Here is a 26,989-nt window from a genome sequence, read left to right on the forward strand (position 1 = left end):
GGTGGTAGATAGATTTGGGAGACTTTTGGCAGGAGAATCAACAAGACTTGGCAATAAATTGGGAGTCAGGAGTGAGAGAGATAGAGGAATTCATGATGTCTCCCATTTTTCTCTTTGATGACCAGCTGAATGGTGAATCCATTCACAAGATAAAGAATTCAGGAAAAGAGAATCAAGTGCAGCATTTGTTTTTTCTGTTGTTGAAGGGTGGGTAGGAAATGACAGTTCAATTTGAATATTAAGCCTTGGAGATTTGTGAAGAATACTAAAGCCGTGGATGTAGATTAATTGGCATAGATGCAGAGAACACAAAGTGAAGATGGTGAAAGACTGCCTTCTGCATTAGACTGTAGACTGTAAGCCACTGGCAGGCAGGGCAGGCGATCTCTGAGTCTGTACACTCCCAACCTAGAGTAGAGCGAATAGGCACTTTGGAGAGGGCTGGATAAACGACCTTCCTCTTTCAGCCAACTGAGCCTCTCCCATTCTCCCCTACCCAAACGGTGGGCGTGGTTTCAACTTCCTTGGCATTCTGATAGGCAGGGACCATGCAAGCAGCCTAGGGACGATGGCACATACTGTATTTCTAGAGGAAGAGGGTAGATCCTTTTTAAATTCCCTTGCCGCCTTATCATAGTTCCCCATGGCTTTAAAATTTTAACCTCAAACTCCCTCGATTTAACCTCAGAAAACCCCAGTTTAATGCAATTCCACAAGTATTAATTGGTTTGGGTGAGGTTAAGTGTTAGGCTGTGTCCCTGTCTCCGTGAGTTCCCAGGCCAGACTGCATTTGGCAAGACAAGCATGCTGAACACGGAGTTTATATGGGATGCGGGGCGGGGGGAAGCACTGGGGACATGGGCAAGGACCTCATCCCGTGAGCTGCCTTATAAACTCCAGGGCAGGGTCTGGGGCGCTGTGCCACCCTTCCTAGGCTTAATGCTGAGATGGCACTCCCAAGCGGTTGACATGAAAGCAGCCTCATAAAAGGGTCGGCGTCATTAGGGTGATGAACCAGTTGGTGCTTGGAGATCCAGAGGGGATGAAAGGCGCGAGGCGAAGACGCCCTGCGTTCCCCTGGCTTGGTTGGGCTGGGCTTCCAAGGGCCGATGAAAGCTGAGGGAACCGGGCTCAGAGTGTCTCTTCTTGTCTTTTCCGAGAGGAAGCTGTGGACATATTCCAAGATCGGGAAGGTATTAGTGAGGGGGGCTCTTTCCCCTAGAGTCCTGGGTCACCGGACTCCTTTGAGACTTACAGGAGACGCTCTAGGATTGGAAGTTGCTATGGCAACGAAGCTCTCGGACTACTGAGGAAAACCAAGGCCTAGAGAGGCTACAACCTCCTGTAACCCCTTTCGACCCACGGGTAAAGTGGCGCCCCCGACGCACAGGAACCGTCCCTGGGCCCCCGCCCCGACGCGGAGACCACCGTGGACCTCCGCGGGCGGGAGGCCGCTCTGGCCCCAAGCGGAGCCTCTCGCTGGTAGACGGGCCCGAGGGAGCCCCTCTGGGCGCAGCGCCGCTGAGCTGCTCGATGCTCCAACCGGAAGTGCTCTTCTCCGCCGGCCTCCCACCCGGCTCTCTGGTCTCGGCGGTAAGATGGCGGCTGCCGCGGAGTGCGATGTGTTAATGGCGGCGACCGAGCCGGAGCTGCCCGACAACGAAGAAGCGAAGAGGTAACCGGGTAGCAGGGTAGTGGAAGGGGCGAGCTTCAGCTCCGTGGCTCTGGGTAACTGGTCCCTGCCAGGACGCAACTCCTAGCTTTCAAGGCGATGCCCCGCCCTCCGTAGCCCCCCCCCCCCCCCATCTGAAGTCCAGTCCGGATGGACCCCCTGAGGGGGCGCTCTCGGAGGTCGGTCCTCCCCTCCTGCTTCCGCCTGGCTGGGGAGCCGAGGCTCGGCCTTGTTCTGCAGCACAGAGGAAGGTCGTCCGTACAGTGGAGACCTGTTCCCTGAGGGTATGTGAGGTCTGTCGTGGGGTGAGGGAGGCGGCGCGGCGGCAATGACAACTTCCTTACATTGCTCCAGACCCCGTCTTCTCTTATTCTGTGCATTGTTGTCTGTTAGCACTTTACATCTCTAAAGCCCGTGCTCTCCACCTCTTTTCTTCTGTAATTATACCTTAGCGAGCACTGGTATGGGTCCGAGATGATTGTGTGGCTCCATTTATTGATTGACCTGGTCGCCCCCCGCTCTGGTTACCCCAGAAGTCGAAGGTGATGGAGAAAGAAGAGTAAGGGGCTTGTTTCATGCTCTACATGTCAAACTCCTTTCCCTCTATCTTTCCATCCTCCCGAGTAAGATCCTTATTCTTCCCAGGACTGTTCTTTCTTAAGCAATGAGGAGGAGGGGGCAGCTGCCTGAGCGCGATTGGCACCACTGAGCAGCCGCAGTGGCTCGAGATTGCCATTCCGAACTAGCCATGGGAGCTGCTGAGTGCGTGATTTTCGAGAACACTCTGGATTCTGGCTACAGCTAAGGCAGATTGTTGGAAGTGAGGTTGGAACACAGTTGTTGATAGTCATACTTGTCCCGATTCTGAAGCGAAATTAACAAAAAGGTTCTGGAAGTTTGGAGACCTTTTCTTATCAGCTCCAGATTAATTGACTACAGCCCCCTCAGTCTCCTTCCCACATATTTCATGCGATCTGAAATAAGGATTCTGAGATATTTTGCTATCCAAGTTTAAAAACATAAGAGGTATTCAGTGAGACAATGAATAGTTAACAAGCTTAAGGATAGTTACTGCATCCAGTGTTCCAAGTTCCTGATGTATTGGGACCTCAGAGGCTTGACAAAGTATAGTAGGTCCCTGGGATATCAGAGAAGTTAGGATACCAGATCTAGTCTCTCTCTCTCCTTGGTTTTGAGTTTTCACATTGGTCCTAATTTCCAGATATTTTGACTTAGGCATCATCAGCATGATTAAGGAACTGCAAAATGGGAAATAAAACTACCCCCAACACAGTTTAAATTAATTGTGAGGGTTTACTTCCTTTGGAAAGAGTTTGGTGGTTCTTTGTGCTATAAATAGGGTCTTGGGTTATATGTAGTTTAAAAACCTCAGTTCTACTCAGTGTAAATCTCTGATGTAGGGAATATCCCTAATTTGTGTTCCACTTCAAAGGCCCCTATCTAAAGCAAATCCTTTTCCTTAAAAAAAAACAAAAAAACAAAAAAACTTAGAAAATAGTCTATTATAAGTTATAATAAATGAACCTGAAGTTATTTTAAGAAACATAAAACTGGTGATACTGTAATGGGAATACATTACACAAAAACATGGTATTTGGTAGCAGTACAACAAAATAAGAGGTCGTTGACTTATTTCATGAAATTTAAGATGTCTTTGATTGTAAAATACACAATTATTTTATCTACCACTAAGAAAAAAATTTATGAGAAATGTATTCCTACAAATAGACTTGTAGGTTATACATATTTATATAGATCTCTTAGACATACTAAAACATAGATGTTTATTATATACTACTTAGATCAACATATCAAAAGGAAAATATAGTGAAATAAACAAAAATCACTGTGACTTTCTGTCATCCTTACGAGGGTAAACACTGGGATCTCTTAGTAAGAAAAGCCTTGTTTATGTATGTTTTTCTAGTGCTAAAAATGGAGTGAGAATTTAGATGTTTGGAGGAAGGTTGTTTACATTTTTCAGCTATCTTGGAATCCTCCTATGTAGCCATAGCAGACGGCAAGGATAGTCCCTTACAAGTACCCTTTACTATCTGACTTGATTTGTCATTTGGCCCAGTTTCACATTTTTCGTTACAGTCTTACTACCGTTTCACTTGGGGACACAAGATTTGATGGGCCTCTTCAGTTTTTGTGAAGTCCAGCAAGGAGCCCATCCTTCCTTACATCTTGGCTGGGGCATTCTGCTGCTGCTGCTGCTGCTAAATTGTTACAGTCTCAAGGGGCAAAATGAGGGGAGCTTTCAAACACTGCACCTTATGGTTACAGTCTTTTAAATGGCTACATATTTTATTTAGTGTAACTGTCTCTAGAGAGAAAAGAAACTGACTTCATTTTTTTTTTTTTTTTTTTTTGCCTGTCACTCTGACAAAGTTCTTTTCCCCTCATAGCAGCCGGGATGCTAAAATAAAAGAGGTATTAGTTGGCACTCCAAAATAGATCAGTGTTCTGTACATGAAGATTATTTATTTCCCTTTCCCCACCAGAAGAGATAAAAGCGACTTGGGAGCTATAAGGCTAAATTTCAGAGGTTTTACATTTCAGATGATTTAAAGCATTTCCCTGGGAAGTTGCTAATTGCTTCACCTAATATATAAATTCCTACCTGTCTTGAGTGAAAGCTTTGGTCACATTTCTGTGTTGGGGAACTGGCTTGGTATCTAAAGGTCTTTATTATGGTAAAATTGAAGGATTTCAAGTTGTTCATTAGTAGAGGAAGCACTGCTGTGTCTCAGCATGAATCTGGCATGACTGGATAATGAGGTCTAAAATAACCAATGGGAGCCATAGACTGAGGAGCCAGGACGTCCTCACCTGATTACTTGAGCTGATAATCTTAACCTCTCTATTTCTGTTTTCCTGATGGACACAAGCTAAAACAATTCTTTTTAGGCCCTTTCTTAGTACCTAGATCCAGTGCTAAAAATGAAGTGGAAATTTAGAAGTTTGGAGGAAGGTTGTTTACATTTTTCACGTATCTTAACTCTTTGTTAATTTTGCCTTTTATTTGTCTGTGTTTTTGGTGGGAAGCACTGAACCCTGAATTCATTTCCCAGGGTCTACTATAGTTGCTGTCAGTTTACTATGGCTTCTTGGGATGTTTTGGAGTTCATAGCCTTCACTGAAGAGACCTCCTCCTCTTCCTCCTCAACCTGTTTAAATTCTGAGGGCATTTATCCCCCTAAACTTTCTCTTGAAGTTCCAAGACATGCGATTAGACATTTAAGTAAGCCTGCAAGTTGAATGGGAATTTATCTTTGACCTTGAACCCAAATCAGTGAGAAACATTACTCTCAGCTTTCATTTTAATTTTGGGGTCAGAGATGAAAAAATAGGAGGTGGGACAAATCAGTCATGGTTAAGGAAGGGCTAAACCTAGGAATACAGAATCCTGAATACCAGCAAATTAATTGAACCCTGATATTAACAAGTTGCAAAATTTTTAAATAATCATAACTAGAGCAAAGGTAAAATACAGAGGAAGGCTCTCTCTGTTCCTTGCTGCTCTAATTCATATCTACGTATTAACCAGAGCCAAGGAAATTGAGTGATTTTAATAAAAGGTTGGGCCAAGTGAGTGGCAGTTGCTCTAATGTTTAGTTCATTTCCAACGACCAGAACTCTGATTGGCTTAAAGCCCGGCCATATTGTACATTCTAGCCAATCAGGGATTAGTTTGGTCATTGAAGCTAGTATTTTAAAAGTTTTATAAAGCTGAGTACTGGGCACTTGCCTTTGCTTTCTTCCTCTAGGACTTTAGAAGATTGGAGAACAATGGTCAGCGGCTGCCTAGGTGCCTTGTGGTCTGATGCAAAGTCCCTCTGAGAGCCCATTTCTCCCTTATCCACTAATGTTTGGTCCCCTTTCTCCAGTGCTGAGTGATGTGGAAGTTACTTAGAGGTCGTTCCAGGTATTCTTTTAAACTGTCTGAATTTCAGCAGTAAGAGCAGGATTCAGAGTGCACATTATCCCAGTAATATATTCATTTTGAGTGGTAGAGGCCTTTGAGAATGGTGATATGAGGAAGAGTATTTGACTTTTAAAGTCTGATTCTGAGACCTAATATTTTTTTGGCATATAACTTACTGTTTGTGTGGGGAGGCCAGACTGCTGGATAAGCAAAGTGTTAAGCATCTCTTCTGATTCTAATATTCAACTTTGGGCAGGAGCAGGGCGGTGAAGCAAGCAGGACCCTGTCTCATTCTTGGAGTTTCAGTCCTGAGAGTTCTTTCTCAGGCACTTTGCTCTGAGACAGTCAACCAACCAACCACCTGTTGAACTAAGGAACCTAGAGATCTCTGAAGGCAAAATATAAGTTGACAATCTAGATTCCCCATTCTGGTTCCCACCCCGCTTCCCCTGAAAAAAAAAAAAAGAAAAAATAACCCTCAGAAAGTTCTTCTGTTCTAGATTTTTGATAGGTGCCAGTACCTCCATGAGGGTGGGAGATGTCACAGAATGGGTAACCAAGGAATAGAAAATGGCGGGTTTGGGGATATATTATGAAAAGAAGCCTCTGGCTAATTCTGAAAAGCCAGTACTTGTATCCTAAGAGTGGCTTCAGGAAAGCTTATTTCTCAGAAGCAGCTTTATAGTTGAGTATCCTTTCCCCAGGGATAATTGAAGGTTAGGTGGATGCCACAGATTGTGACACGTCCCATTTAAGGAACTGGTATAAGTTTATAACTCACAGTTGAAGCATCTATTCTGTGTGAATACCCTTTTGCCTGCATTGATGGGCTTTCCCTCCAGGTTGGCTGATTGGTTCTCGCCCCTTCCCCGCCACACCCGCCCCCACCCCCCCACCCCACACCAGGCCAATGAGACAGCCAACTCCAGCATGTTGCCTATTGTCCTTCCCTACTTGAGCAGTAGAGAGTGCTGCTGCCTTGTATAGACTATCTGTGACCTGTGACTCCACTTAGTGCTTCCTGGTCCCTCTGGCTCTGCCTCTTTTGAGGCTTCCCCCTGAATATCCAGACAGAGAACTGTTTGAACTGGTATGTTCATACGTTTTGTTCATCTTCATCACCTTTCTTCTTTTGGCGGGGGAAAGCATGTGTTTTAATTGTGTTTTAAAGTGAAAATAGAAGCTGTCTATTCTATAGGAAATCAGGTAAAGGAAACTGGGTAGCCCACCTTTTGTAACAGGTAGCAGCTAGATAGAGCCCACCCTCTCTTTTCTTTGGACCATTATGAAGCCTTTATTTGCACTCAGTATGCAGCACCTTGGATATAGTATGTACTCAATCTGTGGAATTATACTAAGTTCTATATGGTTTCTATCTATCTATATAAAATGAAAATGGTCATTTCACTCCTAGACTAGTTAGACGATAAGAAAGAATATATGTATTTGGTAAGAGAATAAAAATTAGTCTCCCGGGCTCCTTTTACTTTATTCCCTCATGAAGGTCAGAGAGAGTACAACATGAAACAGGCTCTGTGACATGCCTTTGGGGACAAGAGGTCTCAGGCTGTGGGAAGGAAGAAAGAATTTCTACTCTGACACTGGCCAAGATCTCATGAATTCTGAAGGATGGAGGACATTTCAAGATCAGTGGGCAACTTGTAAATTAAACTGAATAAAAGAAATGGGTGCAACAATCATAGAGTAAGGGTGACATTTTAGAAGTAGTAAATAATAGTAGGAATGTGTAAAGGATATTTGGATATTTATGTTCACTGTCAGTATAAATTCCTATTGTTAATAGCCTGGGGATAAGAAAAGGAAAGATTTTTTTCTAAGATTCTTCCTGCCAATAAAATAGTTTCCAGAATCAGAGGCCTCTTAACACTGTGCTAACAAAAGAAATCGCTTTGTCCTGAGTTGTAATTTTTAACAAGGCTAGATTTTTCTTCCAAGAAAATGCAAAAAAAAAAGAAAGAAAAAACCTCATTCAAGCTGCTGTATCTTTTTGATTTAAACTATTATTAATACTATAGGAAGAACTGAACTTCATTAAAAATATATTATTCTAGCCAAATACTTGAAGTAAAAAAGCAGTATGTTTTTTTGTCATACAGAAATATAATCAGCATTTCCTAGATTAAGAATGTTGCAGAATAGTGAAACCATGCTGGTCTTTATTTTTTTATGCACCGAGGTGTAGAATACATCTTGAAATGATTCTGTACAAATGATGAAGCATCTCATCCCTATTTTAGTAATCTAGAAATGCATGGCATGGGAAGTGATTCCAGAGCAAACCCTGCCATGTTGAGGATGTTTTAAAAATTACCACCCAGTGAATCCTGCATTAGTGAAAGCTGATTAAAATTCCTGAATACCTCTTTAGTTGCTAAAAGATAAACTAGCTGGCCTAAGGCAAAGATCTTGCTTTAGTGTAAACTTGGAAGTATTGAGAGAAAAATGGAAATTTTTATAGGGCATCTAATTTGGGGCACATGGCAATGTCAGCTATGGTGTTTTAATGTGTTTTTAACTTAGCTGATCTGTAAATGTGCAAAATTAGCCAGTGATCATAAGCCCAAGTTATCTATTTGATCACATGATGCTGAACCCTGCTAAGACCTTTGTGATACCAAATGATTCCCTTGGCAATGTTTGTTGTGGTGATTAGCATCTGTGATGAATGAGTGCTAAATTAAGAGAGAAAGAATGTAAACTGCATGATCAGAGGATATACAGATTTTTAATACACATATAGTGTACAAGAGAAGGTTTTCAGAGTTGCAGTTTTCTGATTGATGAAGTTATTTCTGAAAAATAAAGAAATACATTTTAAAACTAGGAAAGTAGACCAAGAGTGGAATGTATTCTCCTTATCTACATCTGGCCCCAGCCCTCAGCACTGATCTTATTGTGGGAGACCCTCCTTTAGCACATGCTAGAGGACAATTTTTGAAAACGTTTCAGTAGCTGTTCTCATAAGAATTTGTTGCTGGCTATTAAAGTGAAAGGATTGGTTTGGTAGAGGTAAAGACATTTCCAGCATCTCTTAGTAAATCAGAGATAAGCTTATTCTGCTTAGAGTTGACCCAAGGATTGAGTGGAGAACTGGACAAATTATTTTTAATCTAAAAACCTTGACAGTAACTGGAAGGAAAAACATAGGACTCTAGGAGTTGGGAAACCTGTACAGCCACCTCGGGTGCCTCGGTATCTTTTCCTCTGTTGGAGGACATGTGATATTATCACCATAACCACTTCAGAAGACCATTTCGAAGATCTTCATTGGAAATGCTTTAAAAATCTGAAAAAGCACTAGAGATATAGTATAGCTGTTAATAGTGCTATCATCAGGTCAGTTATGGCCAAGTTTATATTTTGCTGTGGTATTATATTTTAAGGTTTAGTCTGAATTTTATTTTGTGGCTGTAGAAGATAATTTCTGGTTTAATTTAGTCCCTTTTGGAATCTGTTTTTTTAAAAAAAGATGGTCCTGGTGAATGCAGCTAATCCTAATTCTTCTTTTCTCAGTACTGATGAATTTTAGTAGGTATATGTTGTAACCTCACTTGGTTATCAAATGAATTGACATTGGCAGTGATTGGAGTGACAGATGCCTCTGCCAGATTGCCCTCAATTCCAGTGTTAACCAGCTCTTCTCCTTCTTTTCCAGTCCCACGCCTTTGACATCTCATCCTTCAGTTCCTTTGCTGTAAGGGCAACTTGAACAAGCTTCAGCCCTTTCTCAGACTCCCAGGGCAGGACTTGAATGGATTTGACCCTGGAATTGTTCCTGATGCAGCCTTGTTCAGTTCTTGCTGCTGCCATGCTGGATTCCAAAGATCCACTTTTTCCTCGGCTGGTCTCGCAGGGTCAGGCCCATTGGTTAAAGCTTGTCGTGTATTTGGTGGGGAGGTTCAAAATGAAGGAGGGTCTCTACTTTGGGCGTTGGACCTGGAGGCAGAAAATAAGCATTCAGTCTAAAAGCACCAAGTACCCATTGTTTAGGCAGCTGGTAATCAACCATGTTTCTATGAAAATAAGTCCTTTTCATGAGGCAATTGTGTGGGAATAGCTAATTCTGGCCTGATGCTGTGCAGTGTGAGGTTAAAAACATGGTAACTTGTCACAACACAATTCTTCTTGTTCTTTCTGCTGTGGGCTGACTCTACATTACTCGCTTTGTTTGCTCTAGAATGGAATCTACTCACCATTTACTAAAATGAAATGCATTTCTTGGGGGAGGCAAAGTCCAGTTCACTAGGTCTTGCATCATAAAGAGAAAGGAGCCCTGCTCTCTCTGTGACTTATTGTTGGGAATGTCATTTTGCTTGTTTAAATCCAGATTGCAGTTCTGGAGTTGGATTTTATATGCTGGGCTATTTTCTGTCTTATTTTAAAGCAATTCACATTCATTGCCCATGTCTTGTTCCTGGCGATACAGATTAATTTTTAGTCTTAGGCAGTAGGTAGAAGTGAGTATTAAAGAGAAAGCATAACGTAGTAAAAGGTGCTCAAGCTTTGGAATCTGACAGGTGTGTGTTGACATCCTGACCTTGTGCCAGTTTTTAACCTCTAAGCCTTAATTTCCTCCTTTGAAAAATGGGAATAATGACACTCCTGTGATAAGATAATGTATGGAAAGTATCTGGCCTCAATGATTATTACTAATCTTACACAGAAATCATCCTTTGTATTTTTATTGGAAGCCAGTGCTGAACTCATTGCCTCCATAGGATTACTCTTTTACAAAAGAAAGGGCACCTTTAAAGTAGCTCTACAGATTGTTTCACCTCTGACTAACAAGCTTTATACTGCTGACATGTCTGTCCAAGTGCTTAGATACCTTTGGTTTTCCTTAAGGACTTGTATATTCTTGATCAACTGAAGAAAGAAGGCTAGATCTTCTCAGGAACCGATTGGGCCTAATGTTTCCTTAGAATTTATTGCTCCATTTCTTTACAGGAATTTGACTCAACTTCTGAAATCCAGTATTGGGGAAGCCCTTTTTTCATCTGTCTTGGCATGTGTGCTCTAAAAGGATAGGTTCCTCATAGTATTTATAATACCTTCCTTCATTTCAAGTTACAGGATGGTGTACACCAGGGGTCTCCAACCCCTGGGCCGTGGACCAGTACCAGTTTGTGGCCTGTTAGGAACTGGGCTGCACAGCAGGAGATGAGCAGCGGCTGAGTGAGCAAAGTTTCATCTGCATTTGCAGCCGCTCCCCAGCTCTAGCATCACCGCCTCAGCTCCACATCAGATCATCAGGCATTAGATTCTCAAAGGAGCACCGGTCCCTGGTGCCAAAAAGGTTGGGGACTGCTGGTGTACACCATGTAGAAAGACTGCAGTTGATCCCATAAGTCTTGCAGTTGGGAGATCCCTCTTGACTTTAATAGCAGATGGCCACTTTACAGCATCGTGACAGTTAGTATACTCACATTTATGTCCACCACAGTTCAAATCTGTCAGCATTTATAAGTCATTTTCATTTTCCTTCTCCTTTCTTACAGCAGCTTTTTCATGTTAGTAGGGCTTGTCAGGACAGTGATGGAGAAGAATGGAAAGGGAGATTGCTTCAGTGAAAGGAGGGTGGCTTTGCCAGTCTGTAGTTTAAAATACATACATAAATAAATCACAAACTCCCCAAAGCCAGTGTTCATAGAATCAAACTATAAACTTCTACACCATCACCAAGGTTAAGAATTGTGTACTTTTGTCCCCACTTCAGACAGCCCTTGAACTTGGTTCTCTTTTGCATGAGTGGAGGACAGGAAAAGAAAGATTATTTCTTATATAACAAAAATGCTCAGATATTTAGTTCTGTTGCAGTAATTTTGACAATTATATTTGTCACTCAAGTTGGTCATTAGAATGATTTTGGGTATCTTCGATAGAAGTTACTAGTTTGTTCTTTTAAAACATCGTTGGTCCTGTCTTATTTGATTCTAGTTCCTTGGTCAGGAATATAATTCACAACGATAGAACATTACTCCTTTTGGAAAGTACAATTTGTCTAATGGCACAGCTTCAGAAAATGGATCTTGGGTTAAAGCAGAAATTATACTGCCCACTTGGTGGTTATGCAGGGTACTACAGAGATGGTAGAGGAGGCACTTAAGTACCCAGATAGATGTGATGGGCAGAGAGAACACCAGTAGATGGGTACTTCTTAGAGCATGGCACTGGCAGCCTGCATCTCTTATGTCCCTGTCATCCAAGTCCTTGGTCTCTGCTGTCACTCAACTCTGTCCTCCATCTTAAACACCAATATGCTATGCTTTTAACTCCTTTGCCATCTGCTTTTGCTCTGCTTGTCCTTCCAGTGACAAATGCATGAGCCATTTTTTCAAGAGAATAAATCATTAAAATTCTAAGGATATGACTCACTTACATTGAGAAATCAGTTGCCCCTGAATAAATTACCTTAGCTCATGTTTTGTAAGTTTGCTAAAATTGCAGCAGTTGTGACACAGTGGAAAGGAAATAAATATAAAGATTCAGTCTCTCTGAGAGAATGTCTAAATTTGCCTGTCTTAGGAAAATGACCAACTATAGGTGGGCATAGCGAGGTAAGGCAGGTGACATGAGAGAGGTTTTCTTGATTTAGTTTGAATGTATCTAACAAAAAGTAGCATCTGAAAAACCTGAATTCTTCCATTAGCACCTCCTTTTGGTCCATCAGCCAATCGAAGGAATCTATAAATTCCGTCAAGTATTATCACTTTCAGCTCAATGTGCCAGGGACTGTAGACCAAAGGTTGCTTCCCTGAGGCTACAGAGCTTTCTGCCTCTGTAAGTAGTAACATGATTCTCTTTCTCTTTCCTTTTCAGGGAAGCAGAGTCTTTCAAGGAACAAGGAAATGCATACTATGCCAAGAAAGATTACAATGAAGCTTATAACTATTATACAAAAGCCATAGGTGAGAAGGACCTAGTGCTTATGCTCAAAATAATTTGCCAGATACTGTTATAAGTAGTTCCTCTTTAAGAAGTTGCCTTTTGCTAGTGGGTTGTACCTGTTACTATATTAACACCTTCAGGCTTAATGAGCTCATGAGGGGAATTACTTTTTTCTAGCTTAAGCGAGTAGTTCTTCTGGCAAATTAAAAACAATTCCATTAATTCCAGACGTTATGGCACAAAGATGCCCACCTAAATTCATTTCAGCCATTGCCAGTTCATTTACTTACTATCTTAGAAAATCGTCTTTATAGATATTGTCAGGTCTTAGTGACCTCTCTGCTCACTTTGCCAGCATATTTTAACCCCATGTTGGCATTTTTCTCACCCAACTTGCTTTATAGGCTCTCTACTCCCAGCTAAACAAATGCAAATACATTTTCATATCTTACTATATAAAACACAGTTCATTAAAAAGATAAGTCTGTTGACCCTGCCCTCAAAAGATAATCAGTGTACTTTAAAACTAAGTATAAATGATTTTTAAATAGCTTGTTTTCTTTTTTAAATTGGTTGCACCATTGCTGCTTGCTATTCATTTGCAGAGTTGGTCAAAAATTTGGCCATGGCCTTTTAAAGAGAGTGTGTCACCATTCTTATTATAGTTTAATTTCCTTGATATAGTTCTCAGGGAAGTGGCCTGTGAGTTTTTGAAGCAGTGACCCATGCTAAACTTTGTTTTACATCCTCTGGCTTTTCTATAGATATGTGTCCTAAAAATGCTAGTTACTATGGGAATCGAGCAGCCACCTTGATGATGCTTGGAAGGTTCCGGGAAGCTCTTGGAGATGCACAGCAGTCAGTGAGGTTGGATGACAGTTTTGTCCGGGTATGTAATGGGGCTCTTTGGGGAGGACTGAGTTGCTACAGTTGAGTTCCTCTAGCCCAGGGTTTCTCAGTCTCAACACTGTTGACATTTTAAGGCCAGATAATCCTTTGTTGTGGGGGAGGGGGCTCTCTTATACATTTTAAGGTGTTTAGCAGCATCCCTGGCCTTGAACCACTAAGTAACAGTAGCATCCCCTCCCTCGCCATTTGTAACACCCAGAAATGTCTCTAACATAGCCAGTGTCCCATGGAAGGCAGAATTGGCCTGGTTGAGAACCACTGCTTGGCCATTTTCATCTCATGTTGGATTTGTGTGGGTGTTTGTTGCTGATTTTGATTTTTGTCTGCTTGGCCACTAAGGCTCCTTGTCTTCTCTCTTTGTGTTTCTTCTAGGGACATCTACGAGAGGGCAAATGCCACTTATCTTTGGGGAATGCCATGGCAGCATGTCGCAGTTTCCAGAGAGCTCTAGAACTGGATCACAAAAATGCTCAGGCACAGCAGGAGGTATGGGTCTCGTTGTGTCTGTGGTCAGCAGAGGCAGTGGGTATATTTGGGAAGAATAATGACTTGAGAGTCAGAACTGAGATCTAGTCTCACTTCTGCTATCAGCCACACCTGGGTGACTGTAGACAAGTCTCATAGTCTCTCCTTACCTGTCAAAGCAGTTTTAAATATGATTTACAGCTTTAGAAATCTGTGAAAATTGGAGATTTCTGAAACAGCTGCAGAGCTAGGCAGATGCATCAAGAACTGATTTGAGTGAAGTTAAAGAATTTGAGTAAATTGAAATCCTGGTTAAATCTGTAGCAGCTGAAACATGTTTAGTTCCATCTCCAAATACGTTCATTTTACCCCTGGATGCATTTTAGTGAGAATCTTCAAACTACTGCTTAGTCCCTGATAATGCCTTGCCTTTATTTTCTACGTATCAAAGCATGACTCAGATTGCTGACTTTAAGTTCAAACTGAGGGTGAGGTTTAGGCCTTAGCCTTTCTCTTAAGGAGTCTTGGCTGCATCGCCACCAGTTTGATTTGTGAAAAATCTGTGGTTCTGATTTCCTTGAAGTAACAAATTCATCAGGGTTTTATTGATTTTTGTGGTGGTTGAATCTACAACTTCATTAAAATTTTCCCTTATTTGATTTTCTGGTGTAGTTCAAGAATGCTAATGCAGTCATAGAATATGAGAAAATAGCAGAAACGGATTTTGAGAAGCGGGATTTTCGGAAGGTAAGATACAACTATGAGGAAATGTCATCTGCCCTTTCTCACAAAGTTCCGTGTGTGTGTGTGTGTGTGTGTGTGTGTGCGCGAGCGAGAGAGAGAGAGAGAGAGAGAGAATGAAGAGGGGTAGTATGGTACTGTAGTACAGAAGATCTAGAATAGTAAATTATCACTTTGACTTTGACTTTTTTTTACTTTCTTTTTTTAAGACTTTATAATTTTCTTAGAACAGTTTTAAGTTCACAGCAAATTGAAAAGAAGGTACAGAGATTTCCCATATACTCCCTGCCTCTGCACAAGCACAGCGTCCCCCATTGTCAGTATCCCCCACCAGAGGTACAGTGATTACAATCGGAGTTTTTGGCAGTTATGAATAAAGCTACTTTAAACATCCGTGTGCAGATTTTTGTGTGAACGTAAATTTTCAACTCCTTTGGGTAAATGCCAAGAAGTGTGATTGCTGGATTATATATATAGTAAGAGTATATTTAGTTTTACAAGAAATTGCCAAACTGCCTTCCAAAGTGGCTGTGCTCTTTTGTATTCCCACCAGCAATGATTGAGAGTTCCTATTGTTCCACATCCTCACCAGCAGTTAAAATATTTTTTACTAAGGTACTTACTTATATTTGGCTTTATGATAAAAAGCAAAATGAGTTTTGTTACTTGAGTTTGTTCCTGTTTTTTGATGTAAGATAGTGGCCTAAAAGAGTACTTTTAGGAAAAAAAAGGAAAAAGCCAGTCGGAATTAAATATCGAGTTTGGATAATTCACTTATATTTGAATAATGAGAGCTAGCTTTAACACATACTTTATGGGAACTGGATAGAGCTAGAAATCAAAACTAGAGAGAGACCCTTTTTACATTTTGAATAGTGTACATAACCTGTCATCACTACCTTTTTGACATTAGGCTTTTCTACAAAAGCACACTGCTGTCCTTTATGGAGCTGTGTGATAGATCATAGAACTTTAAATCCAAAGGGTTGGCAAATAGGAAACATGTGAAAAGTATAAAAGTTACAGATATCTTTCTGTGTCTTATAGTGGTTATGCCTCATCTGTATAATTCCTAGATCCCTTCTTTAGATGGTACTTTGAAGTAGCTTTTACTAGAGTTTCAAAAGGGGAGATAAATGGCCCCCAACAAGTTAAAAACCACTGATCAGGATCGATTTTCAGGATCACTTGAAGTTTGTAAGTACCATCCAAGGAATGTAGTTTTCATATCATTTATGAGAATTTGCTACGTGCTTTCCGCAGCAGGTATTCAATAAATGTTTGATAAAAGGGTACAGTTAAGAATATTCTTAAGTCACACACTGTTGAGGTCTTTTATTTGGTAATAAATATGTATATGATTAGCTTATGCAGAGTCCCAGTATTAACTTACTAGCATTCCTCTTCTGTCCATTGGTTTTAATAACCATGGTGTCTTTGTGGTGCGATTTGTAAGTTTTGTTTTTGTGTGTATGTGTTTGGAAAGCAATTCTGCCTCCTGTCGTTTCTGAGATATACATAGGCAAAAGCTTTGTCTTGAAAGGCAGTCTTTGGGTTTCTTTTCTCTCTTGCCACTCTGGAACCAGGATCTCCAGTTTGTGACAGAATCCTCTGTTTGTGATATCCCAGTCCCCCCCCACCACCACCACCACCATAGCTCATGGTGATGTCACAAATGAAGAATTATGATCCTGGCAGGAGAAACAAATGAAGTTGGAAGAAACAAAGATCTCCTTTGCCTGCAGCTGTCCCTAGGCATAGGGAGGTGGGGGCGGTAAGTGAAGCACTGAGCCTCCAACTGACACTCCCCACGATAACAGAACCATCCCTGTTCAGAACATTGTGAAGGCAGCAAGGTGTGGCTGCTCGTTTTGACTGCTCCCTCCCTGCCTCTGTTCTTTTTACATTTAAGGGGAAAAAATTAACACCATGATTCTATCCCCTGAATTTTCATATAGTCCTTAGAACTTTCAGGACAGTAACCTGTGCCACATCCCTACCACTGCTGTTAATACTGCAGGTCTCCCCAGTGGAACAGCTCATGGTGTTCACCTACTTCCTCAGATTTTTAAATTTAATTTTCAAATAGGTGCTTTTTGTGGTTCAAAAGTTAGCAAGTATAAACATGTTCAGTGATCAGTGTTGCCCCAAACTTGTCCTCCACCTTTCTAATTCTCACCCTAAGGTAACCACTGTTCTTGTTTCTTCTATTTTCTTCCATAATTTTCTACATATATAAGCAAATACAAAAATAGATTTTTTTTTTAAACAATTGATAGTCAATTTATTAAAAAGGTTGATTTAAGCATCTGCAGTGGTGACTTCATCCTCGACTCTTGACTCAGTACTGATGGAAGTAATCTGCTGAACAATCTCAGAATGAATCGGTTGTGGATCCTCATGTGAAAATGATTCCAAGTCTTAGACCCTTCTCCACAGAGAGTTTTTCTTACAGTGATTCTCAGAGTCTTGGTAGGCATCTGAACTGGTCTTTTCTCTTTGATATTTTCCTTGCACCTCTGATCAAGTCAGCACACACCTTCTCCAAATATTTTACGTTGCGGCTGGTTAGAGTAATTCTGATTCAGTGACTTGCCACCTCAGGTTCCATGGGTGTCTCTCCAGTATCTTAAAAGCCATGGCTGCGGTGTGGCTTCCTGACTGAGAGGTTCCTTAGTGAGAGCGAGCAGCAGTGAGGCGGGAGTAGGAGCGGGCGGAAGAAACTGCTGCAGCTGCATCAGCATCTTGCTCCAAGAACTACAAATATAGATTCTTAATTGTATTTATTTATTAATTTATTTTTTGCCTGAAAGGTAATATTCTTTACATAGTCCTGTATCTTGCTTTTTTCCTTTTAATAGACCTTGGAAGTCTTTCCATATTAGTACATGGAGAGCTTCTTTGTCCTATTTTAGAGACATCGTATTCCATTGTATGAAGACCTACATTATCTAACTGGTGTCCTGTTGATGGAATTTGTTATTTCTGCTCCAATTTCAGATTTCATCTTTTCCTGATCTCCGTGGCCAAATTCTTAGAGGGAATGTGTGTGTCCCTAAACTCCAGATTTTTCCTTTTGGGTCAGTTATTTTTGGAGGAGAATATGATTCAGCAGGCACCTCCCAGGAATAGTAGCTAAACCAGAGATGAAAGCTCAGAGAACAAACTTCTGAAAAGAGAAAATGGAAATATATGCAGAGCCTTTATGAAGCCGAAAGAGTGAACTAATCCAAGCTCTGTGTGTATATGTGAGGGAGAGAGACAGAGACAGACTTGGCTTTTGGTTTGTATAGCACCATGTTGGGTATAGTATGGTAACCTGATACAGTCTATTTAGGACTATTTAAAAGAATTTTTTATTGGTATATTTCTGTACTAATACAAAAGTGGAAGAGTAGCCAGCAGGATACTCTGAGATGTGAGGCTCATAGCACAGGAAGGTGAGGAGTGTGAGCAGTTTCAGTAACATAGGGAGCAGTGATTCCATACCAAATTATTTTTGGTACTCCTTTTCTTACTAGGCTAAGTGTGATGAATTATGCAAAGTGGCAAATAACAGTTTCCACAGGAGAAGAATGTGAGTTTTGATCACAGTCTTTGTGGATATGATTCACCATGGAGGCAGCTTAGCATGGCGATTAAGGTTATAGGCTCTGGAGTCTTCATGTCTAAGTTCAAATCCTGTTTCTATCACTTACTAGCTTTGATGACCTTGAACAAGTTACTTGATCTCTGTGCTTTAGTTTTCTCATCAGTAAAATAAAGGTAATATTACCTATTATAAAATTGTGTGAGCATCAAATGGGTTAATATATAAACTATTCAGTAAATGTTTGCTGTCATCATTATCTGGATCAGCCGCTGTCCTCATTTCAATGGTTTAATCAGATGAGGTAAGTATGTTCTTAAACTCTGATATTAATCTCCTTTGAATCTGTCTGTTGCCTGTGACCAGACTTGAAGACATTTCTGGAGTCCAGGATGAAGAGCCTTATTTGCTTTCTTCCTCCCTATAGGTGGTTTTCTGCATGGATCGTGCCCTAGAATTTGCCCCTGCCTGCCATCGCTTCAAAATCCTCAAAGCAGAATGTTTAGCAATGCTGGGTCGTTATCCAGAAGCACAATCTGTGGCCAGGTATAAAGTTGGGCCAGTTCTGCAGTGAAATGCCTGATTCTACTGGACGGGTGCTATCTGGTAGCTCTTTACTGCAGAAGCTACTGTATGTCCTGTAGGTAGGGCTGATCAGACCTTCCTGGGACTTAAAGCCAAAGATGAGACTGATTTGAAAACCCATAGGGAATATAGGAGTATAGTAGGTACTTGAGCTGTATGTGAAAGAACAGATGTGTGAATTTGTTTTTAATTTTTAAATGTCCTTTTCTGTCTATTCTACAGTTTTGCAAATTGTAAAGGGCTAGATAGTAAATATTTTAGGTTTTCCAGGGCATTTGATCTCCGTTGCAGCTATTCAAGTCTGCCATTATTGTGTAAAAGCATCCATAGATAATAGACAAATCATGTGGCTGTTAGTCAGATTTTATTTACAAAACTGGTGGCAGGCAGGATTTGGCTCTGTGGGCTATAGTTTGCCAATCCCTATTGAGACACAAGAAGTATATTAAAGATAAATATAGGTGGTTTATTTGAGGAAAGTTTGGGAAGAGTTCTTGGTAATCTGTCTACCTTTAGATACTTTCATACTAGATACATAGTCAAGAAAAAACTTGGCCACAAATTATAGTAAAGGTGGGGAGATGCAAACCACAGCTGAATGTGCCCCTTTTCTGACTATTGCAGTGACATTTTACGAATGGATTCCACCAATGCAGATGCTCTGTACGTACGAGGTCTTTGCCTTTATTACGAAGATTGTATTGAGAAGGCGGTTCAGTTTTTTGTACAGGCTCTCAGGATGGCTCCCGACCACGAGAAAGCCTGTGTTGCTTGCAGAGTAAGTTCTAGGTATCAGATCTGGGTGGGAAAGAAAGCTTCCTTTTTGAGCCTTTAAGAGAGTTGAAATGGAACGTTTTAAAATCACAAGGAATATGATAGCTCCTCTTCTGCCTTGCCCAGGGTGCTTGGTCCTTTCATTAGAAATGATTTCAGGACTGCTTTTAATTTCCGAAAGGTAAATGTGATCAGATAAGGTCAGATCCTTTTAATGTCCTAAGTGTTTTTTTCTTTTGTTCTTCCTTCAGTGGAGAAAAGGTAGTAATGCTTGTCTTGGGGAATAGAGGTAAACCCTGGGAAGCATAGGCCCCCTTGGCACTTTGTGAACCTTGGTTTTCCCCATTCATTCTATAGGAAGCACGATGAGGAACAAATAGCCCAGAGGGTGGAGGGGCGGATTGGGGGCACTGTGTGATGCTAAACCACTGGAATCTCAGAAGTTGAAAATAGACTCTGGCCTCTCTGTGCAGTAGTCGGAGGCTTTCTGGATGTGAACTGACTGCCCCTTGCTTTTCTCTGTAGAATGCTAAAGCGCTAAAAGCAAAGAAAGAAGACGGGAATAAAGCCTTTAAAGAAGGAAATTACAAGCTAGCCTATGAACTGTACACAGAAGCCCTGGGGATAGACCCCAACAATATAAAAACAAATGCTAAACTCTACTGTAATCGGGGTACGGTTAATTCCAAGGTAAGCACTTGGTCTGGGTCTTGGGGCCTATGGAGATATCTTTAAGGGACGTGGAAGAGGTCTTGAGAAATCAGAATGAGGGTTAACCAGATTGTTGGGGAGGAAGTTGTTTTGGTTAGTATCTCAGCTTGTTAGGAACTTCCTCTTGTAAAGCAAGCTTTATATTTTCTGTGGAATTTAGGGGCACTTGAGGGACAGTTTGAAAGGATATTCCCACCTGTTCTTTCTCAAGATCACTTTCCTCCAGTAAGAGAATGACCAGAGGCTTTGGGATAATTTCTTTCAGCAACTATTGTTGCTGCTTTTTGCCTAAACAAGTGATTATTTCCTTTTTTAAGAATAATTTAGAAGAATTGAGAGTATGAGACAGGCGTGGTTTTTTTTCTTAAGCATAACTGATGGTCACTATGCTCAGTTGAAAATAGCCTGAGTGCCCCTGTGTTCCTACACTATAAGAAAGCAGAGTAGGCTCCTTGCCCTTGCAGAGTTGCAGTAGTTAAAAATTCCAGTAATCCTGATCCGTTTAGTTGACCTCTGGAAGAATGGAGAGCACATTTCCACAGCTTGGTTGGACACTAACCTGGAATGGTAGAAGTGGTTTTATCCTTGCAGATAAGTGTGCCTGGCTTCCATTACTTAGAAAAGAAACCAGTTTTGAATTTGGTGTCCTTAGCCCTCTGAGAATACTGGCTTTTCCGGTGACCAAGAACAAGTGTGACAGTTAGGGAGCCAGCAAGACTGATCTTAGAATTTTGAAGCCAAGCTCACAGTCTGGGCTCCTTCAATCACCATGATGTGAAGTATGACTGCTCTCTCTCTCCTGAAGCTTAGGAAACTAGATGATGCAATAGAAGACTGCACAAATGCAGTGAAGCTCGATGACACTTATATAAAAGCCTACTTGAGAAGAGCTCAGTGGTGAGTGCCTCTAGTGGGTGGGGGAAAGAGGGAGTTGCTGCTGGCCTGCCAGGGGAGTTGCATTACGGATGATGAAGCAGACTTGGGGATGTTGTGAGGTCATTTGGTCCTTCCCCCTGCCTCTAGGTGGGATTGTTCCAGCCCTAGACTATCTTTATAGACCTCCAGCGGAGGAGATTGCACAAGCTCCCTCAGTCTCCCATGCCTGTGTCTTACGCCCCTCACGGTCAGTAAGTTTCTTCTGATGCCTGACCCAAATTCCTTTTGTTAAAGTTTAAATCCATTTCCTTTGGAGATTTTGTTTTGTGTTGTACACTTTTGCTCTAACTTGGCACAGTGCTTGGCACATAGTAGGTGCTCACTCAATAAATGTTTTGTTGAATGAATGTATGGTGCTTGGAAAAATTTAAAATGAAGTATCTCACACCAGAGCCTTACCAGAGGCCTGACTGCTACCCCAGTCTGCCTCAACTTACCCTTAAAGTGGGGGAGATGTCAGATCTTTGCTAGATCTCTCATCATGGGCTAGAGTTTTCCATTTTCCCTAAAGTTCTTAGTTTTCTACTTTTTCTTCAACTTTAGAAAAAATTTTAATGTAAAGATGTCTTAAATTTTTTAAGTATGAAATAAAAATGCAAATCACTATAAGTTAGGCAAACACATTATATGTAGGCCTGGAACGTTCATCAAGGTTGCTTACTTGTCAGATCATTATACACCCAGGGCTATCAGTTACCAATTTTCTTTTACTCTAGTTTATATTATACTTCATTGTGTAAATGGGTTCTCCAAGTTAGTAGCATTTGTGCCCTGTGTCTGCAGAGCGTGGTTTTATCATTTTTTAAAAGTTGTGAATCAAGGCATTGCCAGGAAGTCAAAAATGCTGCAGATGTTGGGCTTCCCTTTGGCCAGCGACATCAGCAACACTCCGCTGCCCTTGCCTCTGAGCGTGGTAGGGCTCTGGTGTTTGCGAAGATGGGCCTGTGTGGGAGCAGTGGAGTAAAGTGAATCTCTCTTGTGTAGCAGCTGGCTGCACCAAATGGTCACTTCCTACTCCCCAGCTGATGGTGTCTGTCTCTGGAACTCCTACCAGTCTGTTTAACTAGTAGGCCAGTCTTGGTGCCATTGATCTTATCAGCACAAGGAAGATGCCACTTTGCTTCTGTGAAAGAGACTTAAAAGGTCTGGTAATCAGCCTATCAAGCTGGATTCCTCCCATCTTGGGCCAGGGCCCCTCCTTTCATCTGCACAATCAAAATGGAAGCAAGCCTGTTAAGTTTAGAGTGTCCTTTTCTGTCTCACCTACATCTCTCAGATTGGTCTTAATGGAAGCATTTGCCAGCAGCTACCACCTTGACGCTGATCCTTCGAGTGGCTCACTAATCCCACTTCTACTCTGGATTGGAGCTGGCCCTGCATGTTTATGGCACTGTAGGTTCCAAAGCTCTTCCATATCCATTTATCTCACTTGATAGTTTTTCTTGTGTGTTTCAGTCCCAAGTAATCAAGTAGGTGTCTTCACACTGTCTTTCCTAAGGCAGGCCAGATGCCTCTTGGTAGCTGTTTGTGAAATCAGAAGAAACTTTCTCCTCTTGGTTGCTTTCTGCTCAGAGCAGAATATCACTTTGCTGGTTGTGTGCAAATGGCATGGGACCTATCTCTTTTTTTCTTGAGCAACTGGTAGTTAATTTTTCTCACAGCTAGCTTAAGGACTCCTGTTTCATGAAGCACCTCAACCAAAAGTCTGTGTATCTTGCTTGAGCCATACTGCTTCCCCTAGAGTTATACTGAAGGCTATTGCTATTTATGTCACTCTACTGTTTTATATTTTCTTCTCAGTTACATGGACACAGAACAGTATGAAGAAGCAGTGAGAGACTATGAAAAAGTTTATCAGACGGAGAAAACAAAAGGTAAAGGTGTTTGGGGGCATGTTTTCTCAGGGAACTGTGTGGTCTTACTTGGAGGCCCTAAAACTAGACACTGGCAAAGTTTGATTCGGGGGTCAGGGTTGTAGCTGGAGCTGATTTGATTAACAGCCAGGAAGAAGTGAACAGAGAGCCTGAGTGTGGGACGAGGCACCTATTTTCTGGTCCCAAATTCTCCCTGTCACTGTCACTTCCTTTTCTGTGTGATGAGGCTGATGTGAAGAACCTAAGTATGAGTAGATTTTTTTAATCTCCAGGAAAAATACCGCCATAAAAGCCCCTGGTGTGGTTAACAAGGCTTCCGACGCCAAGGCCATCTGGGCTGGGACCTGGTAAGGGAAGCGAGAATCAGAGTTGTCCTTGATGCTAGATGTCTCCCTCTAGAACACAAACAGCTCCTGAAAAATGCACAGCTGGAACTGAAGAAGAGTAAGAGAAAAGATTACTATAAGATTCTGGGAGTGGACAAGAATGCCTCTGAGGACGAGATCAAGAAAGCGTATCGGAAACGGGCCTTGATGCACCACCCAGGTAGAGCGGTAGGGGGCGGGGACCTTGTGGGAACAGCAAGCCAGGCCAGCTCAGCTCACTACCAGACTCAGTCCCGAATGAAAGCTTCAGAGAGGCTCTTCATCTGGGAAAAAGGTCTTGCCAAGTTCAGTACCCCCCCGACCTTGGGAATTACTGAATTCTAAAGTCAGACATAATATGATTTTTTTGCTTTAACTTTGTTTTCTTGAGACTCTGAGACAGTTTCTTCCTGTACCCCTCCCATTTAGATCGGCACAGTGGAGCCAGTGCTGAAGTTCAGAAGGAAGAGGAGAAAAAGTTCAAGGAAGTTGGGGAAGCTTTTACCATCCTCTCTGATCCCAAGAAAAAGACTCGCTATGACAGTGGACAGGACCTAGATGAGGAGAGCATGAACATGGGTGGTGAGTTGGTTGCAACTGTGGAATATTAGAATTATTTCTAAGGACACCCCAGAGGGAGATACTGTGTAATCACCCAGAGACACACAGTGACTCATATAGTGCACCCTTGATGAAGATCTCTGATGCATGAGGCACTGTGTTGGGTGCTGGAAGTAACAAAAACGAATCAGATAGGCCCCCTGACCCCTGACCAGTCCAGGGATTTGCAGACTCTAGCCCACGGACCAAATCTGACCCCTGATCTAATAGACATAGAATCCAGTAAGTATAATCAGGTGTAGCAAGGTACCCAGGATGCAGAATAGGCCTCAAGGAGTAAGCACTAGCATGGAAGTACAGAACAGCATAGCACCCTTGGGAGCTGTAAGGGGTTCAGTCAAGGATAGAGGGTGCTCAAGGCAGGCAGTGGGGAGAGATGAGGTCAGAAAGAGCTAGAGTAGACCTCAGAAGGCCTTAGGGGCTGGAGTAAGGAATATGGTATTCTCCTATTGGCTGGAAGATATTTTGTCCCCCACTGTAAAATGTATGCTGACATTTATGTGCATCACACATTCCTGTAAGTCCTCAGAGATTTTAATTTCCCGCAGACTTAGAATGACATAAAGCACAGCTGTCAGCATCACTGCTCACTGTGAGCGCACTCAGAGATAAAAGAGGCCTTGAACCATGCCTAGCTCTCATGCCAACCCTTTCTCCTCCACTAAGAAAATGTTTAAATGTTGGAATTTAAAATAAGACTGATATATAGGAAATCCTGATCTCTCCATTCCAGATGGGGTGTGTATTTTAAAAACCTAGGCTTACCAATAATAAACAGTGCTCTACTCAGCAGTTGAGAAGAGCTATAAGCAATTGAAAGCTATTGAGGGGTTTTCAGTAGGAGAGCTATGGACCAGATTTAGGCTCCAGAAATACATTTGTGATGGCAGTCAGAAGTGATTTGGAAGAAGAGAATAGCGGTGGAGGGAAGATACAGTAGATAGGAAAGAACTGGAGGGCACAGTTGGGAAATAGTAGTGGACTCAGCAGGAGTTTGTTGCTGAATTTGTTGGGAGACGGCAATGACCGAGTTGAGAGTGGCTTTGGCATAGCTAACTCCGTGGGGCCATTCATTGAGTGAGAGGACCCAGGAAGATGAACAGATAGGCTAGCAAAGAATTCACTTTGGGACATAGCTCAGCTGGTGGAAATAAATCTTTCTAGATAGCTTCGGTGGTTATGCCAGGTAGGGACATCAGACCTGCTGTGGCCTGGTGACAAGGGTACAATGTTAAGAGTCAGACAGGAGTTGGCATTTTCAGTTCTGTTGCTTTTACTGGCCACACACTATAGGGCAAGTTACTTGAAATCCCTACTTATGTCCTGTTGAGTATAAATTGAGAATACTCTGACAGACTATTATTAGGATTAAATTATATAATGTAAATACCCAGGGCTGTGCTTGGCACATAGTAAGTGCTTTAATAAACCACAGCTTTTTTTCTGGCTTACAGTCTAGACAGAGCATAGAATCAAGCAGATACAATAAATCATAGGTGTTTTATTCATTCTTTGTAGTATGTGATAAATTTCAGCCTTTTTAGTAGCAGCCGCAGCATCATGGGGTGTGGCACTCCCAGTTGTGGAGGAGAGGGCCAGCAAAGTAAGTTGAGGCAAAGAATGCTTCCCTTTGGGACTGCACTTGGAAAGAGAAGGGAACATACCCTAGGAGGATCAAGTGGGAAGGTTTGCATGGGGCAAGGCAGATTTGCTCACCTCTAGTTTAAAGCTGGGGAAAAGAAAAAAGTGATAGTATCTGGGAAAGAACGCTTTGGAGACCCAATCTCAGTGTCATACGTTCCCCTTCAAACAATTTTTTCACCTTGTTCCTTCCCTGTTTCTCACCTCGCTCCACAGATTTTGATGCAAACAATATCTTCAAGGCCTTCTTCGGTGGTCCTGGGGGCTTCAGCTTTGAAGGTGGGTATGTCTGCTGTTCTTGGGAGTTCCCAGGTCACAAGCTGACACAGCGACTCCCCAGTTAGGCAGGGGGTTTCATGAGTGGAGGCAGCTGAATTCTCATCTAGCAGGGCCTCTCTGTCCACTCAGGTCTTCCTGAGTGAGGATGGAGTGTCCTGGGCACATCTTGCCTTGGGACCATTAGTGCCATACCTCCACAGGGTCAGGGAGGCATTATTAAGCTGCCTACTACCCAGGCTTCTCTGCATGGGAGGTGTTAGAAGCTACACACACATGCTCACATGCTCCTTACACCCCAGGGCTCAGGCTGTTTGATACCCATAGAGGTTTTTTCTCCACGTTTGAACCAGCCCTTGGAGACTTTTCCATTATCAGAGAGCAAAGTGATCTTCCCTAGAAAACCCAGAATCAGCTAACAAGCCCGTCTTTCCTTTACAGCATCTGGTCCAGGGAATTTCTTTTTTCAGTTTGGCTAATGAAAGGAAACCATCCAGAACCCAGAAAATGCAGACTTGCTCAGTTTAACCTTGAATGTGGACACAATTCACCTCCTCCCTTCATCATGTCTCCATGTACTTAGAGCAGTTTCGTTTTCTGTTGGATGCCCTGTATCTGTGAGTGGGTGAAGGAAAGGGAGCCAACACCGAAGACTGCGGGTAGGGGAGGGAGGCGGGGGGTGCACAGGGAGGGAGCTTGTGAATTTTTGTTTTACTGTTTAACTTTATTAAAAAAGAAAAAAATTAAGAGAATAAAATGTTTTCACCCTTTCTGGCACTTTGCTCTGGCAGCTACTTTGTGTCACCCCAGAGTCAGTGGGCCAGAGCTCACTTTAGGCTCAGTGTGGTGCCCCACAGGGGTGTGGGCACCTCCAGCCTGGTGGCAGATGGGTGATAGCTGCCTCTCCCAAATCTATTTTTAGCATGTGAGTGCTGAGTAGGCCCTGGGCCCACCCTGACACCAGCTCAC

At 42.2% G+C, this 26,989-nt stretch overlaps 1 protein-coding gene and 1 pseudogene across 4 annotated transcripts; one reads left to right on the forward strand and one right to left on the reverse strand.

Moving 5' to 3' along the window:
- Window positions 1-1,073: 1,073 nt before the first annotated feature.
- On the forward strand, window positions 1,074-26,790 carry DNAJC7 (DnaJ heat shock protein family (Hsp40) member C7). 4 transcript variants are annotated; one of them, XM_039873489.1, is made up of 14 exons: window positions 1,074-1,675; window positions 12,465-12,553; window positions 13,298-13,422; window positions 13,815-13,928; window positions 14,580-14,654; window positions 18,665-18,783; window positions 19,447-19,600; window positions 20,122-20,286; window positions 21,113-21,204; window positions 23,044-23,117; window positions 23,517-23,663; window positions 23,912-24,064; window positions 25,961-26,023; window positions 26,462-26,790. In XM_039873489.1, exons 1-14 carry the CDS (start codon window positions 1,599-1,601, stop codon window positions 26,497-26,499), a joined length of 1,485 nt encoding a protein of 494 aa, XP_039729423.1. In that variant the 5' UTR covers window positions 1,074-1,598; the 3' UTR covers window positions 26,500-26,790. The 4 variants fall into 4 exon arrangements, with proteins under 4 accessions (XP_039729423.1, XP_039729424.1, XP_039729425.1 ...); XM_039873490.1 differs by lacking the exon at window positions 1,074-1,675 and adding an exon at window positions 1,819-1,965; XM_039873491.1 differs by lacking the exon at window positions 1,074-1,675 and adding an exon at window positions 1,938-1,956.
- On the reverse strand, window positions 16,922-18,281 carry LOC120611315 (40S ribosomal protein S20-like; annotated as a pseudogene).
- Window positions 26,791-26,989: the final 199 nt, after the last annotated feature.

The sequence above is a fragment of the Pteropus medius genome, unplaced genomic scaffold, assembly GCF_902729225.1.
Source record: "Pteropus medius unplaced genomic scaffold, Ma_sr-lr_union100, whole genome shotgun sequence".
Lineage (NCBI taxonomy): Eukaryota > Metazoa > Chordata > Mammalia > Chiroptera > Pteropodidae > Pteropus > Pteropus medius.

Bases quoted from the DNA above. Each gene is read 5' to 3' on its own strand.
- DNAJC7 (XM_039873489.1), top strand. From the start codon at position 1,599: ATGGCGGCTGCCGCGGAGTGCGATGTGTTAATGGCGGCGACCGAGCCG. The intron at 12,554-13,297 runs GTGAGAAGGACC...GCTTTTCTATAG, and splicing joins CTATTATACAAAAGCCATAG to ATATGTGTCCTAAAAATGCT. The intron at 13,423-13,814 runs GTATGTAATGGG...TGTTTCTTCTAG, and splicing joins TGGATGACAGTTTTGTCCGG to GGACATCTACGAGAGGGCAA.